The sequence below is a fragment of the Doryrhamphus excisus genome, chromosome 21, assembly GCF_030265055.1.
Source record: "Doryrhamphus excisus isolate RoL2022-K1 chromosome 21, RoL_Dexc_1.0, whole genome shotgun sequence".
In the NCBI taxonomy this organism is placed as follows: domain Eukaryota; kingdom Metazoa; phylum Chordata; class Actinopteri; order Syngnathiformes; family Syngnathidae; genus Doryrhamphus; species Doryrhamphus excisus.
This window is the reverse complement of record NC_080486.1, coordinates 9,624,021-9,641,995: the sequence shown is the minus strand read 5'-3', so window position 1 is coordinate 9,641,995 and position 17,975 is coordinate 9,624,021. Positions and strand designations below refer to the sequence as shown.

General features: G+C 47.6%; 1 protein-coding gene across 12 annotated transcripts in view; it reads left to right on the top strand.

Annotated features, from left to right (window-relative positions):
* The window catches only part of LOC131108570 (histone-lysine N-methyltransferase 2C-like), a 35,035-nt gene that overhangs the window by 2,246 nt on the left and 14,814 nt on the right, over positions 1-17,975 (top strand). For 6 of the 12 annotated variants that reach the window (XM_058059609.1, XM_058059614.1, XM_058059612.1 and 3 more), the window contains exons 5-39: positions 48-227; positions 1,402-1,424; positions 1,500-1,589; positions 1,677-1,786; positions 1,871-2,021; positions 2,107-2,278; positions 2,358-2,472; positions 2,541-2,704; positions 2,777-8,106; positions 8,180-8,323; positions 8,410-9,179; positions 9,249-9,350; positions 9,634-9,759; positions 9,909-10,028; positions 10,102-10,203; positions 10,289-10,393; positions 10,476-10,657; positions 10,728-10,892; positions 11,110-11,219; positions 11,305-11,367; positions 11,453-11,555; positions 11,629-11,735; positions 11,810-11,938; positions 12,006-12,107; positions 12,176-12,264; positions 12,352-12,505; positions 12,674-12,751; positions 13,206-13,241; positions 13,558-13,689; positions 13,771-13,803; positions 13,882-13,986; positions 14,049-14,375; positions 14,468-14,541; positions 15,881-16,084; positions 16,388-16,522. In XM_058059609.1, the coding sequence (XP_057915592.1) occupies positions 48-227; positions 1,402-1,424; positions 1,500-1,589; positions 1,677-1,786; positions 1,871-2,021; positions 2,107-2,278; positions 2,358-2,472; positions 2,541-2,704; positions 2,777-8,106; positions 8,180-8,323; positions 8,410-9,179; positions 9,249-9,350; positions 9,634-9,759; positions 9,909-10,028; positions 10,102-10,203; positions 10,289-10,393; positions 10,476-10,657; positions 10,728-10,892; positions 11,110-11,219; positions 11,305-11,367; positions 11,453-11,555; positions 11,629-11,735; positions 11,810-11,938; positions 12,006-12,107; positions 12,176-12,264; positions 12,352-12,505; positions 12,674-12,751; positions 13,206-13,241; positions 13,558-13,689; positions 13,771-13,803; positions 13,882-13,986; positions 14,049-14,375; positions 14,468-14,541; positions 15,881-16,084; positions 16,388-16,522 (10,132 nt within the window). The remainder of the gene's footprint in view (positions 1-47; positions 228-1,401; positions 1,425-1,499; positions 1,590-1,676; positions 1,787-1,870; positions 2,022-2,106; positions 2,279-2,357; positions 2,473-2,540; positions 2,705-2,776; positions 8,107-8,179; positions 8,324-8,409; positions 9,180-9,248; positions 9,351-9,633; positions 9,760-9,908; positions 10,029-10,101; positions 10,204-10,288; positions 10,394-10,475; positions 10,658-10,727; positions 10,893-11,109; positions 11,220-11,304; positions 11,368-11,452; positions 11,556-11,628; positions 11,736-11,809; positions 11,939-12,005; positions 12,108-12,175; positions 12,265-12,351; positions 12,506-12,673; positions 12,752-13,205; positions 13,242-13,557; positions 13,690-13,770; positions 13,804-13,881; positions 13,987-14,048; positions 14,376-14,467; positions 14,542-15,880; positions 16,085-16,387; positions 16,523-17,975) is intronic. The other 6 variants (XM_058059619.1, XM_058059616.1, XM_058059618.1 and 3 more) reach the window with 4 other exon arrangements.

Sequence of the window (17,975 nt, the reverse complement as noted above, 5' to 3'; positions counted from 1 at the left end):
CGTAGCGACAGTAGTGGTTCCTTAATACTCTTGTCTCCATGTCTCAGTCTGAAGCAGTGTGCCTTCTGTTACCACGGCGACCAGCCTCCTCTGGGCCAAGGCCCGCTGGTGGTGTTCGGACCCACGCCCGGCTACATCCCGCGCCACATCCTCAACCGCCGAGCGTCCTCGGACCGTGACAGCGATTGTCATGACCACTGCTACCGTAGCAATGAAGCTGTGCCCACGTGAGTGTCTGGGCCCCATTCAAAGACGTTTTTGTTGATGGCGGCCATGTTTTATAACCAGTATTGCTCACATTTTATACACATGTGCTTTTAAGTCTCTTAAAGGAGCGGACAAAAATTTTGTCGTCAATTGACACAGCATCCTAATAAAGTTAGTGTGTTTTGTAGAGCAGTGTGCCATTCCAACTGATGGGGTTTTATAACGCCACAATGTTATGGTTATGGTTTAATTTCATTTGAACATGCATCAGATTACAATTGAATGCATCACATAATCAGTTCACAGTTCCACATGTCCAAAAGGAGTAGGAAGAAGCAAAGCTTATTAAATCCTACCCCTCCATCTGGTACTTTTACAATCAGTAACTGTTACATTTGTTCACTTCCTGCTTTCCTAATATAGTTTACGTTTTTTTTGGTGTTTTTTTTATATCACATACCGAAGTATGAGGTGATATGACCATACAATAACATAATGGTTACCATAGTAACTGTCAATATATACTGAACATACTGAAATGCTATAGCTTTTTAACGTAGTCCTAGCATATAAGTGTTTCAAATGTACTTCTTCCCTGAGATCATATTTCTCCTCTCTTGTAGAGAAGTATTGGATGACATTTTTAGCTAATTGGTTATTTTTATCCTTATGCATTATTTTAGCTCTTTGAAGATGAACTATATCAGCAAGTTGAAGTATTTGTGATTTTTAGAAATAAGGAGTTAGTATGTTCTCTGTAGGCGGCATTATGAATTATCCTTACTGGCCTTTTTTACAGTACATTTAGCGAGTGAAATGTCATCAGGAATCTTCTTTGTTTTGACTCAGCATGCCACCAGAAACATACTTTTAAAGGGAAAATGTCGTCTAACAGCCAATTGACAACCTCATTGACTGTCAAGTTTAAGTATTTGGGATTTTTAGAAATAAGAAGTTAGTATGTTCTCTGTAGGCGGCATTATGAATTATCCTTACTGGCCTTTTTTGCAGTACATTTAGTGAGTAAAGATTGGTATATTTCTCAGAAAAATAATAGCACGGGCAACACAGTAGAGGCACATTTTTTGGCAAATTCTTTTGTGTGCAGCGGTTCAGTAGTAGAAGTAGTTAGTTTACACGCACGGATACAAACAGTCATGTAGCCATGTTGCTAATGTGTGTTTTTGTTTATAGGAGCAGCAGTCCAGCACAGTGTGGTGAGTACTTTCGATTTGATAACCATAAACGCGTCACAGGCGTCCGGTCTCATTTCTCACTAATGTCGATTCCAGAGGACGAGTCTTCCTTACAGTATGTGCAGCAGCATGGACCCATTGGACTTCCGCAAGACGTCGACGTCCAAACACTGTTTGACCCCACAGGTTTCATTCCCCTCTTTCTTACTTCCTGTTTACTGTGTCGTCCTTCCGGAGGGCAGGTAACTGATATATTCGCATGTGTGCATACAGGTCAGTGCTGTGCTCACCTGCAGTGTGCCGCCTGGTCGGAGGGCGTGTGTCGTGGCGAGGGCCAATCGCTGCTCTACGTGGACAAGGCCATCGACTCAGGAAGCACGCAGGTCCGTTGTAAAAGAGATCAAAACCTGGAATGTAGCAACGCACAGCTTTGTTAAGCCCCGCCTCTTCCTCCACGCCCCCTTCAGGTGTGCGTGTTCTGTCACCGGCTCGGAGCATCGCTTCATTGCCAGGAGACAGGCTGTGGGCGGAGCTACCACTTCCCATGTGCCGCCGCTGCCGGAGCTCATCAGGACTGGAAGCAGAGACACACACTGTGCACGCGACACGCACACACGGGTACATACACACAAAAAAAAAAATGTGCACGGCGTGTCTTGCTATGAGTTACTCAATACACGCGTGTTCGTGTTTTTCTTTGAAGCGTCTTCATCGTGCGTGTTGTGTTCACACGGTGATGATGTCAGCAGTCTGTTGATGTGCTGTTGCTGTGGCAACCAATTCCATGGTGGGTGCTTGGCCCCGCCTCTCACTCCCTCTGCTCTGATCCGGGTGGGCTGGCAGTGTTCTACATGTCGTGTGTGTCAGTGCTGCAGGTAACACACACACATAGACACACATAGTATTTGTGTATTATTTTTTTATTGCTGACTCATGATACCATTTTTTTTCCAGGCTGCGAGGCGACACGTCTGTGTTGCTGGTCTGTAGTCGCTGTGATAAAGCTCACCATTCACACTGTCTGACACCTCCACTGGATCACACACCTACCAGTGGCTGGACCTGCCAGGTACACTCACACACTCCTGATTAACCACTCTAATGTTTGTCCTAACACCGATTGTTGTCATCGTCCAGAACTGCAGGGTGTGTCTCCGCTGTGGTGTAAGGTCGTCAGGTCAGTGGGCCAATCACCCTTTCCTTTGCGAGTCATGTGACCCAGCCTTGCCTTGTGCCCTCTGTGGCAACACCCCCGACTTGTACTCGCCACAGGATTACGTCACCTGTGTCTGCTGCTATAGGTACATAATCAATCAGACAACAGTATGTGTTGCTGTATTCTCGGTGTAACTTTTTGTGTTGTGTTTTTTTAGGTGTGTCCACACGGAGTGTATTGTCCAGGCAGGCGAGGACAGAACAAAGTCCTCAGAAGGCTACACTTGCTCCACATGTCGGCCCGTGGGGGATGAGCTAACACCGCACACGCCGATCCCACACAGTCCCACCTTAGACCTCCAGCTCAGTTCCACAGAGTCGCCAGACGTCTGCGTGACTCTGCCGTCACTTCAAAGTCCTGCTGAAGTTCTGCCCATTGGTACTACTGCTCAAAGCCCAGTCCAGATCGTCGGTTTGGACCTCGCTCCAACCGAGAACACAGAGCCATCACACGAATGTCTTACCCCATCTCAACCTGACGCCACGGCGCCCCACCAATCTCCCACGCCATCACCTTCCAGCCCCGCAACGCTAAAACAAAATCCTCCCTCTGACCCGGCGGAACCACAACACAGTCCGGTGCCATCTCCTAACCCTGCAGAGCAAAGACTGAGTCCAGTACCATCTCCAAATTCTATACAGCAAAGACTGAGTGTAGCACCATCACTTTCTAACCCTACAGAGCCGCAACATAGTCCACTCCAGTCCAGTCCTCCTAACCCCACAGAGGAAAGGCTGGATCCAGTACCTTCTCCTCCTGCCACCGAGCTCCAGAAAAGTCCTGTCCTATCTTCTCCTAATCCCGCAGAGCAAAGTCTAAGTCCAGTACCATCTCCTCCTAAACCCACAGAGCAGAGGCTAAGTCCAGTACCGTCACCAATTCCTCCAGAGGAAGAACTAAATCCAGTACCATCTCCTAAACCCACAGAGCAAAGGCTAAGTCCAGTACCATCACCTATTCCTCCAGAGGAAGAACTAAATCCAGTACCATCTCCTCCTAAACCCACAGAGCAAAGGCTAAGTCCAGTACCATCACCTATTCCTACAGAGGAAGAACTAAATCCAGTACCATCTCCTAAACCCACAGAGCAAAGGCTAAGTCCAATACCGTCACCTATTCCACCAGAGGAAGAACTAGATCCAGTACCATCTTCTCCTAAACCCACAGAGCAAAGGCTAAGTCCAGTACCATCTCCTGTTCCTACAGAGGAAGAACTAAATCCAGTTCCATCTCCTCCGAAACCCACAGAGCAAAGGCTAAGTCCAGGACCATCTCCTGTTCCTACAGAGGAACAACTAAATCCAGTACAATCTCCTAAACCCACAGAGCAAAGGCTAAGTCCAGTACCATCTCCTATTCCTACAGAGGAAGAACTAAATCTAGAACCATCTCCTCCTGACCCCACAGAGCAAAAACAAAGTCCACAACTGTCGCCATCTGGCCCAACAGACCTCCAGCAAAGTCCAGAACAATCTTCCTCTATGTCCACAGTCCTGAGACAAAGTCCACTGCCATCTCCTACAAACGTCACAGAGTTCCCGCATAGTCCAGAGTCACCTTCTGAGACCCACACAGATCTCAAATGCAAAAGTTCCTGCACGGAACTCCAGACAAGTCGTGCAAAATCTCCCTTTAACCCAACAGAACTCCATGAAAGTCCAGGGCTATCTTCATCTGAGCCCACAAACGTTCAACCTGTACTCTCGTCTGTTAATCTGACGGAGCTTCAGGAAAGTCCTGCACCATGTTCAACGAACCACACAGAGCTCCAGCCAAGTCCACCATCTCCTTCTACAGTCACAGAGATCCAGAAAAGTCCAGTACTATCTCCTTCCACTGTCACAGAACACCAGGAAAGTCCAATCCCATCTCCTTCAGATGTTACAGAGCTCCATCAAAGTCCACTACCATCTCCTAAGGGTGCAGAACTCCAGGGGAATCCAGTATCAGCGCAAAGACAAAGGCAAAGTCCAGCATCATCTCCTTTTGATGTCATTGAGGTCCACCAAAATGCAGTCCCATCGCTTACAGTTCCAGATTTGCAAGAAAGTCCTTCCAACATCACAGAGCTCCACCAAAGTCCACAGCCATCTCATTTTAACACCACAGAACAAAGTCCAGCATCATCTTCTATTGACGCAGAGGTCCAGCAAAGCCCACCACCAACTCCGAAGGTCGCAGAGCTCCAGCATAGTCCCTTGCTGTGTTCATCGAACCCCACAGTGGTTGAGGAAAGTTCACCAGACCTCACAGAGCTGCAAAGGAGTCCAGTACCATCTCCTAATGACACAGAGCTCCAGAAAAGTCCACTTCCATCTCCGACTATCACAGCAGTCCAGGAAAGTGCAGTACCATCTTCCTTGAACCCCACAGAAGTCCAGGAATGTCCACCACCATCTTCACCAAACCCCACGGAGGTCCAGGAGAGTCCACCACCATCTTCATTGAACCCCACAGAGGTCCAGGAGAGTCCATTACCATCATTAAATCCCACAGAGTTCCAGGAGAGTCCACCACCATCTTCATTGAACCCCACAGAGGTCCAGGAGAGTCCACCACCATCTTCATTGAACCCCACAGAGGTCCAGGAGAGTCCACCACCATCTTCATTGAACCCCACAGAGGTCCTGGAGAGTCCACCACCATCATTAAACCCCACAGAGGCCCAGGAGAGTCCACCACCATCTTCATTAAACCCCACAGTGGTCCAGGAGAGTCCACCACCATCTTCATTAAACCCCACAGAAATCCAGGAGAGTCCAGTACTATCTTCATTGAAACCCACAGAAGTCCAGGAGATTCCACCACCACCTTCATTGAACCCCACAGAGGTCCAGGAGAGTCCACCACCATCATTAAACCCCACAGAGGTCCAGGAGAGTCCACCACTATCTTCATTAAACCCCACAGAAATCCAGGAGAGTCCAGTACCATCTTCATTGAACCCCACAGAAGTCCAGGAGATTCCACCACCATCTTCATTGAACCCCACAGAGGTCCAGGAGAGTCCACCACCATCTTTGAACCCCACAGAGGTCCAGGAGAGTCCACCACTATCTTCATTGAATCCAACAGAGGTCCAGGAGAGTCCACCACCATCGTCATTAAACCCCACAGAGGTCCAGGAGAGTCCAGTACCATCCACACCAAATCCCACAGAGGTCCAGGAAAGTCCAGTACCATCCACATCAAATCCCACAGAGGTCCAGCAAAGTCCAGTACCATCCACATCAAATCCCACAGAGGTCCAGGAAAGTCCAGTACCATCTCCTTCCACTGTCCAAGATCTTCAGCGATCTCCTGGTGTCGCAGAGCTTCACAAAAGTCCTCTTTCATCTCCTTGTAACATCACAGAGCTCCAGAAAAGTCCAGTATCATCACTTTTTAACGTTGCAGATCTTCAGCCAAGTCCAGTATCATCTCCTACCATCTCAGAGCCCCAGCAAAGTCCTGTGCCGTCTCCCATGAAATCCACAGAACTAACACAGAATTTTACATCATCAGACGCGGACCCCACAGAGATTAAAAACAGTCCCACAGAACCCCAACAAAACACTGATGTGTCTCATCCTTGTGGAGAAACGCTCCAAAAAGGTCCACTGGAATCGGACCTAGTTCCATTGGAGACTGCTGAGCTTCAGGAGAGTCCTGCTGCATCGCAGTTTAGTCCAGTACAAATAAACGAAAACTTGCCGTGCAATAATGATCTTTTGGAATGTAAGGAAAACAATGCCATGTCTCCTCGGCCTTCAACACCTTCTCAGATGTCTTCTGGTTCTTTGGACCATGTGACTTCCACACAGACTCCGCTTAGTCCATGTGAATTAACTCGCACTCCATCCAGCCCTTCCATGGAGTCAAGTAGAGAACAGCTATTTAGAAACGATTCTCAAAAGAGTCCACTTCGTGGTAGTCCAACGTCCGAACTCAGTCCTACCAGATTGGATCCTGATGAATCAAAGCTGCAGATCATCTCCCCAAACAATAGTAGATCATGCAGTCCTGCTGACATCACCATCGAAGAGACGCCGCTCCAAACTCATCAAGGAACATATAGTCCTGTGCCGCATTGTCCTACAAAAACATCTCAAGATGTTGAAGCAACACTGGATCAGGAGAGCCTGGTACCAAGCCTTCCCTCTCATTTGCCTTTTGGGGCTGCACAGATCAGTTTAACACTGGACCAGGATCTTTCACCCGTTTCTTTGAAAACCACCTTCATAGGCAGAGGAAAAACCGCATGGAGACCCAGTTCAGCTCCCTGTAGCCCATCAAGAACCCCCGTTAGCTCAACACGATGTAGTCTATCACAGCCTCCCAGCCCAGTGCAGACCCCCTCTTTGCTAGCGAGTAGGTCTTCGCAGATCAAGGTGCTTGCTCGTCAGTCCGCTACATCAACGGAATGTTTCAGCACCGAGCTTCAACGCTGGAGTCCGAATCCGGATGGTCAAACACTTGAATCTGTTTGTAGCCCGACCGCTGTCACGTCCGTAACAGTTCCGCCATCGCCCGCACCAGAAAGCCTTGTTCTTGTTCACCAAACGGAACACAGTAGCCTCACTTGCATGTCTTCTTACGCTAGCAAACCTGTTGAACAGAACGCTAGCCCGACACATAGCCACGCTAGCATGGATGGTGCTAGCCCCTCACATGCTAGCTCGCTTCTTCAGGCTTCCTGTGACTCAATGCCAAAGGTGTCCGACCTTGCCGTTGTCCAGCCTTTACCAGCTAGCCCTGTGATCGACTCCTCGTCTCAGCCAGTTAGCCCCTCGTCGATAACGCCGACTCATGGAGACACCATATCTGAAAATGAAGATCCAACATTAGTATCTCCTGTGACTAGTCCTCACCATGAGAACTCGGTTAATGCTAACCCGGAGCCTCCTCAGCTACCAAATCCAAGTACCACTTCAACTAGTCCCACACACTGTAGACCGATCCATGTTTGTCCCGCTAACAGCTCTATTAGCAAAGATCTGAGCAACTTCAAGGGAAGTGTCTCCTCGAGCGACCCAAGTTCCTCTGTAGCGTGCACGACTCCATTTCCGAGTGAAACATTTCCCCACAGCCCCACAGATTCCAGCCCCATTCCCAGTTCAGACTTAAGCTCCGCTGAAGCACAGCTGAATCTTACTATGTCAAGTTCAAGTCCTGTTTCTCAGTCCCAAAGCCAGGACTCGGTTATTTGCAGTTCAGTTCAGATGGATACCAGTCCAGGTCTCACTGCAGATACTAAGCCAGCTACCGCTCCCACTCAGGAACACAGTGATCCGCCTCACACTGCATATACTAAGGAAACGCTCTGTAGTTCCACTTTTTCATCCTTGTCCCCCGAGTGCCCCTCCCCTCAATTGGATCATACAGATATTTCAAGTCCAGGTCTCACCAGCCCTGAGAGACCAGAGGCCAGCACAGGTGCAGGTTTTGATACCCACTTTGAATCAACTGGTCCTACTCCTGTCATCCTGTCTGAGGAGTCCACATCCAGTAAGTATGAGAGACTACTTTGTAGTTGGAAACCATAACCTGCCATAATAATACATTGTTTTAATTCCAACAGTTGTTACCATGACAAACGAAGAGGAGGAGAATAGGAGTTTTCAGGAGAACAAGCTCCCAGTGCAGGACCAGGAAGAGGATCATAAGGAGGAGGTCCAGGAGGAGACTAAGGAGCCAGAGGACCTCAGCAGTTCTAAGTTGTCTGGTATGAATCAGCTAATTCTTGAGCTTAGATGTCTTCCACTATGAAAGTGAATATGATTGGTGACCTTGTTGTTTCTGTCTCCTAAGGAGTCCACCTCTCTCCTCGTCCGCCCGCCGCAGCCTCCCCAAACTCACCCTTGGCTCCCCGACTACTTTCCTCCTCAGTTTCACTCACTGGCTCCCCTGTACCGTCACCGCAACCTCCAAACCAAGATGGCTCCCCGGATGACTCCCTCACTTTTACAGTGACAGCTAAAGCTCCCTCCTCTCTGGAGGAGCAAAGGGAATCGAGTCAAGAGGACTCCTGTCCTGTGTCATGGGAGCAAGGTAATGACCAATCCAGAGTCCAGACCAGACCAGAGTCTTCAGAAAGGGTCGACGAGCAGCCAGAAACACCCGAGTCAGCAGTAATAACTGCACTGGATGATGTTGCTACACAAGAGGAGAAGGAGGAGAGCAACGATGGGGAGGTCCAAGAGACTGCTGACTCCAAAGACCAATCCTATGTGGAGGAGGAGCCACTGAGCCCTGTGTTAGAACTGGACCCATCTTTAGACGTGGAGGTGATGAAGCTCATGACAGCCGGGTCTCCTCCGGCCTCACTTCTGCACCTCTCCTCCCTTACGCCGCCTCCCGTCCCCACCCGGGGGAAAGGGCGAAGCCTCAGGCCTCCTCCCTGCTCCTCTTTCACACCATCAGACGACCTCTCCATCCGGCTCAGACAGTCTCCTTTCTCCACCGAGGCGTCACCTGAGACCTCCCCTGCTAGAGACCCCATCACTCCGCCTCCACTTTCCCCACCGTCGCCTCCCCTCAGGTTCAGTCCTCCGTACAGGGAGTCTCCACCCCTCTCCAAGGTAAACCTGATGTTTTCAACTGACTGCTTCTTATTTTCTCCTTCTAAACTTCTCCTTCTTCATGTATAGATTCCTCCCTCGACTGTGATACCTCTCACTCCTAAAATTGGGATGGGGAAGCCCGCCATCACTAAAAGGAAGTTCTCCCCTGGCAGGGCCAGGGCCAGGCAGGTATGGAACCTCTGGCGTTTTTTTTTGTATGTGCATGTCCTTTCACCATATTATATAACTACACTGAGTGTTTATGTATGCCAGTACTAATGGTCTGTGATTGGTTGCATGATGTTGACGTTGATGTTTTTGTTGAGTATGTTTTGTTTGTATTTTTAATAATGTTTCCTTTTATGGCCGTTGCATTGATGCAGCTCCACTTCCTTTTATTCCTCCGTCTACATCACTCTTTTCTCTCTCTTTCTCTGGTGTCCTCCACCCCTGCTCCTTCTCCCTACTTCAGGGTTCGTGGTGGAGTAATGTCAGGGCAGTGAGCCCCCCCTCGTCCTCCCAGGACTCTACTGGGGAGGGTGGGAGGGACAGCCCTAAGTACCGTCCACCGGACTCCCCGCTCTGGAGCATGAGAGTGGTAAAGAAGCGCACCCTAACCATGATTGATTTCTGTGGCTTTTAACTAACGATGACTTATGAGAACCCACCCATGTGGCCTGTGACCAGATGCAAATCAAGCACTACTGATGTGTATCTGAACCGGTACTTATGTTTTTCGCTTGTCAGGGTCGTGGTTCAGGTTTTCCTGGTAGGAGGAGAGCCAGAGGAGGTGGTGTCGGAGGCGGAAGGGGAGGAAGAGGAAGGAGCAGAGTTAAGACACAGGAGTTTGTGTCTGTGTCACCTGCAGTAAGCGCCTACACTCACATAAACACACGTGTCACCATGGTATCAACTAACCAGTGACTGTTGTGGTTGACAGTACGGCTTAGTGGAGTCAATCCCGCTAAAGGAAGAGGAGGAGAACTCCATGCACAACACGGTGGTGATGTTCTCCACCTCTGACCTGTTCACCCTCAGACAGGTGATGAATAAAGTCTAAATGGGGCGGGGGGGGGACAAAAAGGTGCAGTTAAAAGTGAGCTCACATTGTTTTTGTTGTTGTGTAGGACATGTGTGTGGTGTGCGGCAGTTTTGGTCAAGGAGCCGAAGGACGACTCTTGGCGTGTTCTCAATGCGGGCAGTGTTACCACCCATACTGTGTCAACGTCAAGGTAGCTGTCAGTCATTCCGTATAAATCACATTGACGTCCCAGTCAAAATAATCATACAGATATCGATGAACCGTTTCTGCAGGTTACTCGTGTCATCCTAACCAAAGGGTGGCGCTGTCTAGAATGTACCGTATGCGAGGCATGCGGCGAGGCCAGCGACCCCGGGCGTTTGTTGCTATGTGACGACTGCGACATCAGCTACCACACATACTGCTTGGACCCGCCCCTCCACATGGTCCCTAAGGGAGCCTGGAAGTGCAAGTGGTGGGTGCTCCTGTCAATCACCTGTATTGTGTATAAGTGTAATTCCTAATAGCGTGTTGTATATTTCCAGGTGTGTGTGGTGTGTTCAGTGTGGCTCCGCCTCCCCTGGGCTGCACTGTGATTGGCAGAGTAACTACAGCCGCTGCGGGCCATGTGCCAGTCTGACCTGCTGCCCCCTTTGTCAGAGACTTTATACGCAGGATGACCTCATTCTGCAGTGTCAACAGTGTGACAGGTTATATTTTTAGTACTTTTGTATTAGTGTTTTTATTACTGTACTTTGTTCTTTATGTGTACTATCTGACTGAATTTAAGCATGAGTGCACTAAAATTGGACGGTTATCACACCAACAATAGTAGTCCATAAGTCATTGATCATTTATTATGGTTACAATATCTTATTTTTTATTATTTTAACATGTCCTAATTTTTGTCTGCGTCCTTGCGTGTAGATGGGTGCATGCCGTGTGTGAGGGGCTGACATCCGAAGATGAGGTGGAAATGGCGGCCGATGAAGGTTTTGATTGTTCACTGTGCAGAACACACAGTCGTATCGCATTTGGTAAAACTGGCACACACACACACACAAGTTGAGACACACACTTCATTGGCTGTCTTCTAATGGCTGCATCATATTCCCGTTGCAGGGAGGTCAGACAGTTTGGACTCCCCCTACATGGCTCAGATCATCTCCAGGAGCCGGGAAGCAGGTTTGTTGTCTACATGACTGCCTGTGAATATGTAACAAATATGGACGCCGTTTTTTTTAATGTGCGTTGTTTTTTATATGTGTAGACACAAAGACTTACACTCAAGATGGAGTTTGTCTGACCGAGTCGGGCCTCTCTCACCTTCAGTCCCTGGTTGAACCTTTGACCTCAGCACGAAGGTATCGCAGGTGAGTACGAAATGACATCACTCGTGTGTTTTGTGAGTGAGTGTTGCTCAGCTGCTTCCTGTGTCCCCGTCAGATGCAAACCCAAACTAAAGTTAAGGATCATCAACCAGAACAGCGTGTCCGTACTTCAGACCCCACCCGACCCCGAGCCTCACTCTGGGGAACAAGACCATCACAGAGGTGAGGGGTTGCATTCATTTACACGGACGCTCACTGGCACACGCATTTGTTTGAACCAGCGTGTCTCTCTGCAGTCCACCTCGAGTGTGATCTCAAGTCCGACTCCAGTCCTGAGAGAGACCACGCCCCCTATGATGATGTCAGTAAGGAGATCCTTATGGCAGACGGCAGCACAAAGAGGAAGAGGAAACCCTACAGACCAGGTGAGGAACAAAGGTGGATGACATCTGCAGACACTCTTCATATTCATATTCATCATCCGTGTTGTAGGTATTGGAGGATTCATGGTGCGGCAGCGAGGCGGGAAGGCTGGAACGAGCGGATTCAAAGTGTGCAGAAGAGATTCGACTGACGTGCCACAAGGAGACGAAGGTGCGGACTGTTCATGTCAACACACTTGGTAACTAGATGAGGCTTTAACAAAGAAAACATCATCACAGATGGAGCTGATCAAACCATGGACAAGGTGAAGAAGAGATACAGAAAGAAGAAGACCAAGCTGGAGGAGGCTTTTCCGGCTTATCTTCAGGTAACACACATTCATAGACATGCACACACACACACACACACACACACACACAATGGCCACCCTTTTTGATTGGCTGTCCCCTTCAAGGATGCCTTCTTCGGTCGGGATCTTTTGGATCGCATTCGCCAGGTGGACCAGAGGATGGTGTCTGAGGTGGCGAGAGCCAGCCAATCAGTAGCGGTTGATCTCAAAGGTCCCGCCCCCTCAGAAAAGACAGTTATCAGAAAGCAGGAAAGACTGCGTGAGTTTTGTTTCTGACATTCATTTTCTTCCATTTCATTTGTGTCGACATTACAACAACATTCTCACCCTTACCGTGACTTGCTGTGTGTGTGTGTGTGTGTGTGTGTGTGTGTGTGTGTGACATCTCCATGACAACATTGTGACTCGCATGTGTGTCGCCAACCAGCCGTGTCGGACGATGCGCTCGTGGATCTGTCTGACGTTCTCAACACCCATCCTCAAATTCTGGCCACAGGACACACAGGTACACAAGGCGAGAGGGCGGGGTCACAACCACTGTCAATCAAACCCTGACACCACTCAAGTTTCTTTCTCTCTCTTCACTTGTTTACCGAGCACAAACACACTCCCCCTTTTTTTTTTGCACTTTTGGGGTTTTATTAGTTCAGGCACTTAAGAGCATGTTGATAAATACAGTGGTAGGAAAAAGTTTGGGCACCCCTAGTAATTTTCAATTGCTAAATAACTTAAAATTATCAGGGGTGCCCAAACTTTTTTATACCACTGCAACATGCTAAGCTAACAGTTCCCCCCTTCTTCAGTGTTTATTTTTGGCTGTGCTGAGTTTGTCTTGCTCATAGATTAGCTTGTCTTTAGCTCCTATGTTTCTGAAAACCTGTCAACTCTCTGATTGGCTCACCCAACAATCTGCTTCGTGATTGGTCGGCTTGGTGGATAACTGTGTGTCTGTTTTGTAGGCCAGTTCCAGGTGGAACGCTCCCCCTCTCCATTTGGTAAGAGTCCACAGGAAGCTAGAATACCCCCCCCCTCCTTTTTTTGCTCCTTCTCTTCCTGTTGAGATGTAGTTCCCATCATAATCAGTAGTTGGGGAGTTCCTGATGAATTTGGACAGAACCACTATCGCCATTTCCTTTCCTTCTGCTCGGCTTGCTGGCTGACTGACTGACTGATTGATTGATTGGTTCCTTTTTCTTGTGCTCAAACTGGTCCCATCTCAGATTGACATTTCTTTCCCTCTTCAGCTTCCTCCTCTTCTGCTAAATACTTCTTCAACATTTTATTTACCAGACTCTTATGTTTGTCTCTCAGCTGGCTTGGACATTGGCTCAATGGGAGAAGACCCCTTGCTAAGCGGAAGTAGCGGGCATGGTCATAGATCATTGCAGGAAGAGCCTCTGGACGCCATCTTAAACCCTGAGCTTGACAAGATGGTGACTGATGGTGAGTAGATGGTGAATCATAATTGTTGTTGTTGTTTGTGATGTGTGAGATCATCTATTGAGTATCTTGTTATGCTTTTAGGTGCCATTCTCGGCAAACTCTACAAGATTCCAGGTAGGATCATCTCACCTGCTACACACTGCTGTACATAGCACCAAACATCATTACAAGATCATACATTGTTTTCTTCAGAGCTGGAGGGGAAGGACGTGGAAGATCTTTTCACCGCGGTCCTCAGCCCAGACAACAGCGAGCACCATCACCAACACACAGCTGCAGGAGGCAAAACACACACAGGTATAAACACACACACACACAAGGTTTTCTTCATGATGTTCACTTTGTGGACTGTCTCTCAGCAGCCGCTGGTGGGTTTTCTCGTCTTCCTCTGATGAACGGCCTCGCGGGACGAGCCCCTCACATGGTCAACCCTCCCATGATGCCCGGCGGCACTCCTGGCCCGGCGAGTCACCGCATTTGTACTCCAGAGGGACCCATCCCTCCCTCCACACCTTGCATGCCTGCAGCCAATCAGGCTGCGGGAGAGGGCGAGCATGACGGAATGTCAACTGCTCAGAGGAGCATGTTAAAGTGGGAGAAGGAGGAAGCTCTCGGGGAGCAGGCTACGGTTGCCCCCGTGCTCTACTGCAACACCAACTTCCCCCAATTGAAGGAGCAGTATCCTGGTACTTGTACACACAGTAAAATTAGTGATGCTGAATAGAACCTGTCATTGTTTTGTGGTGTAAACAGTCTTATGTGTGTTTGTGTGTGTCAGAGTGGTCCACAAGAGTGAAGCAGATCGCCAAACTGTGGAGGAAAGCCAGCTCTCAAGACAGAGCACCTTTTGTGGTGAGTTTGCTGATGCATGTTATCACCAACACGGGTGTCATGAGACGCATACAGAGACGATACACAACATTTAGTCCAGGAGACATGGTTTAACATTAAGAAAAGTACTTTTTTTTTTTTTTTTTTTACAAAACAATACAAGCAGTTGATGTTTGCTAAATACAAGGATGAAGACCAGGGGTCTCAAACTCAATTTACTTGGGGGCCACTGGAGCTCGGGTCTGGGTGAGACTGGGCCGCATCAGGTTTTCACAAAAAAAAAAACACATTTATTAAAACTTAATTAAAAAAAAACTTCGCTTTGGTTCTCATTTTCTATAATAAAAGCTCTGATAAAACATTCCACTGTTCTCAAATATCTTACTTTTTATTTTTCTACACAAAATAAGATGAAAAATAAATAAACAAATCAAGAATAAAGAAAATCAATCAATCAGTAATAAATAAATAAATATAATGATAATAATAAAACGGCAAATAAAAACTTAAGAAACTAGCTGGTGGGTAGACAAATTATTTTTTTCAGATTAAAATGAACAAAGCATTATTAGAGCCCTGTAGACATGACAAAACACGACTATAGTCACATTTATTCTCTTTAACCGCAGGGTCTTGAGACACATGCTAACTCGCAAACTAGAGAGCTAGCGACCTAAACTGTAGCCTTCAAGTTATTTCCTTTCAACATAAATAGCCAAAAACTTACCACTTCCACACGGATAGGGAGGATAACTATTAAGTTATTTAACCTTTAACATGAACGTTAATCAGAAGTAATATTTTTTTTCTGGGTACATGATACCATACAGCATCCATATCAAACTTGCGCGGGCCGCACTAACATTAAACTTTCATATCAAGGCGGGGGCCTCAAACTAGTATGTGGCCTGCAGGCCGCGTGTTTGAGACCCCTGATGAAGAGTCTTGAACCAGTCATGATGTGCTATATATATCACTATATTGACAGTTACTATGGTACCCATTATGTCATTGTATGGTCATATCACCTCGTACTTCGGGACGAGGTACATTATTTAAAAAAAAAAAACAACAAAAAACCTTAAACTGTATTATGGAAAGCAGGAAGTGAACAAATGTAACTGTTACTGATTGTAAAAGTACCAGATGGAGGGGTAGGATTTAATAAGCTTTGCTTCTTCCTACTCCTTTTGGACATGTGGAACTGTGAACTGATTATGTGATGCATTCAATTGTAATCTGTTGCATGTTCAAATGAAATAAAACCATTACCATTACAATAAAGCCTTGCACACTTCCATTTCCATATTACATGTATTATCATTAATCGTCCCTCACGCCATCGCCTTGTGTCTTCCAGCAACGTGCAAGGGACAACCGTGCAGCTCAACGCATCAACAAAGTCCACATGACCAATGAGCCACTCAAACGGCAGCAACAGCAGCCGTTGCAGCCGCCGCTCTCCGTGCCTTACGAAACTCTGTCCACGGAGGGGGATTTGGCGCTGAAGGACCCGCTGAGGCCCAGAGAGTCTGAGCAGGAGCAGGAGTGGAAGCTGAGACAGGTGAGCCACGTTCAGAGATGTATTGTTGCTCTTTGGTCCAGAGCAGGAAACCCACACCGAATCAGTGTCACAAACCGCCCACCGTCCCATCAGTTCAAAGTCAAAGCAATCGATTGTGTGGTCACTGTGACAGGACAGTGTTGGTTTCCATGGTAACCATCGGGCTGCATGTCATGGGGGGCGGGGGGGGGGGTGCATAGTTGGGCTGGATGATGATCACTTGTGTGCTTGATGAAGAGTGCAAATGGTGCTGAGCGTCGCTCCCTCCTACTCTACTAATGTCTCTGATGTGTCATTGAAAAGGGAGAGGTAAAAGACAGATGGCGAGCCGGTAAGAAGAGGCAGGAAAATCTCCCCCAAAGCAAAGTCCTAAAATCACCAACAGATAAAGATTGTCCCTTCCAGGCATCTCTAGCAGGAGGTGGCAAAGAGGCTCTGGTAAGCTCTTAAAGGCGAACCTGTAATCGGACTTCCTGCATCCATGATCCCCTGAAATCCACTTCCTGTCCTTGGTGTGGGCCTGGGCCGGGGCCCGATCACACCAGCGGTTCACCCGGAGGTTCAGCTGGATGAGTTCAATTAATCACACGCCGACAGCTGATTAATGCACATCTACCATCCCTCACTTTGTCATTTGTCACTTCCATCATGACTACGGTGGCTGTGCAGCAATGAAAGGTTGCTAGTTAAATTCCCAACTAAATGAGTCATGCATGCTTCAGATTACATCATTACAGCATCTTCCTGCTACCTCCTGGTGGCAGACAGTTGTGAATTGTGAGGATTTCAGATTCATGGATGCAGGTGACGGTCACCCTTTTTTCGGCAAAGCACCTTCTTACGTTTTGAGCAAAAAAAAAAAAAAAAAAAAAACTAAGTCACTGAACCTAATGAAGGCGTGTAGTATTTGTGGCGTTGTGTTCTGATTTAAAGTCTTGCTCTGGACCCTTCATGGCCTGTCCTCCTGCTCTCAGATATATGTGTGGCTGATTCACTGCACATATATATTGGTTTTAATTCATTGTGACTGGGCGCAGACCTCACAGCTAGGAGACCAGGGTTCAATTCCACCCTCGGCCATCTCTGTGTGGAGTTTGCATGTTCTCCCCGTGCATGCGTGGGTTTTCTCCGGGTACTCCGGTTTCCTCCCACATTCCAAAAAAAACATGCTAGGTTAATTAGCGACTCCAAATTGTCCATAGGTATGAATGTGAGTGTGAATGGTTGTTTGTCTATATGTGCCCTGTGATTGGCTGGCGACCAGTCCAGGGTGTACAGCTGGGATAGGCTCCAGCACCCCCCGCGGCGACCCTCGTGAGGAAAAAGCAGTAGAAAATGAATGAATGAATAATTGACTGCAAAATAACCCGGCACGGGGCCAAAGAAAATTACTAGAGCCAGCAATTTTCGGAACGAAAATACCATCCTGGTGAAGAAAGAAGAAATTAAGGAAGCCAGAGTAGCGAAAGGTGTTAAAACGGAGCTCACAAATGTTTAGAAGTTGGTTTTGGATCACGTCCCTGTTCCTCACCGTCTTCGCCGACATGCGCTTTAAATGTCCATTAAATTCGTCATTTATAACAATTTGATTTTGGAATGTAAACTACAATTCTCGATAACATGTATTTTTATTAATATTTTGGATGTCTGGAATTATTTAATTACATTATTATTATTTAAAAAAAAAAAATTTACAATTTACATTATTATTTACATCTGCCACCTGAGAGCAGGACCGCCTGTCAGAATTGTCTTCAGCTTCACGTCCTGCTTGAGTGATGTCATGTTCATACATGCATACATACGTGAATTTTGACCGCTGCCTTTAAGCCATCAGTCAAGCACACACAATTAGTGACACTGGAGAAGTGGGGAGTAGTTGAGGGACTTG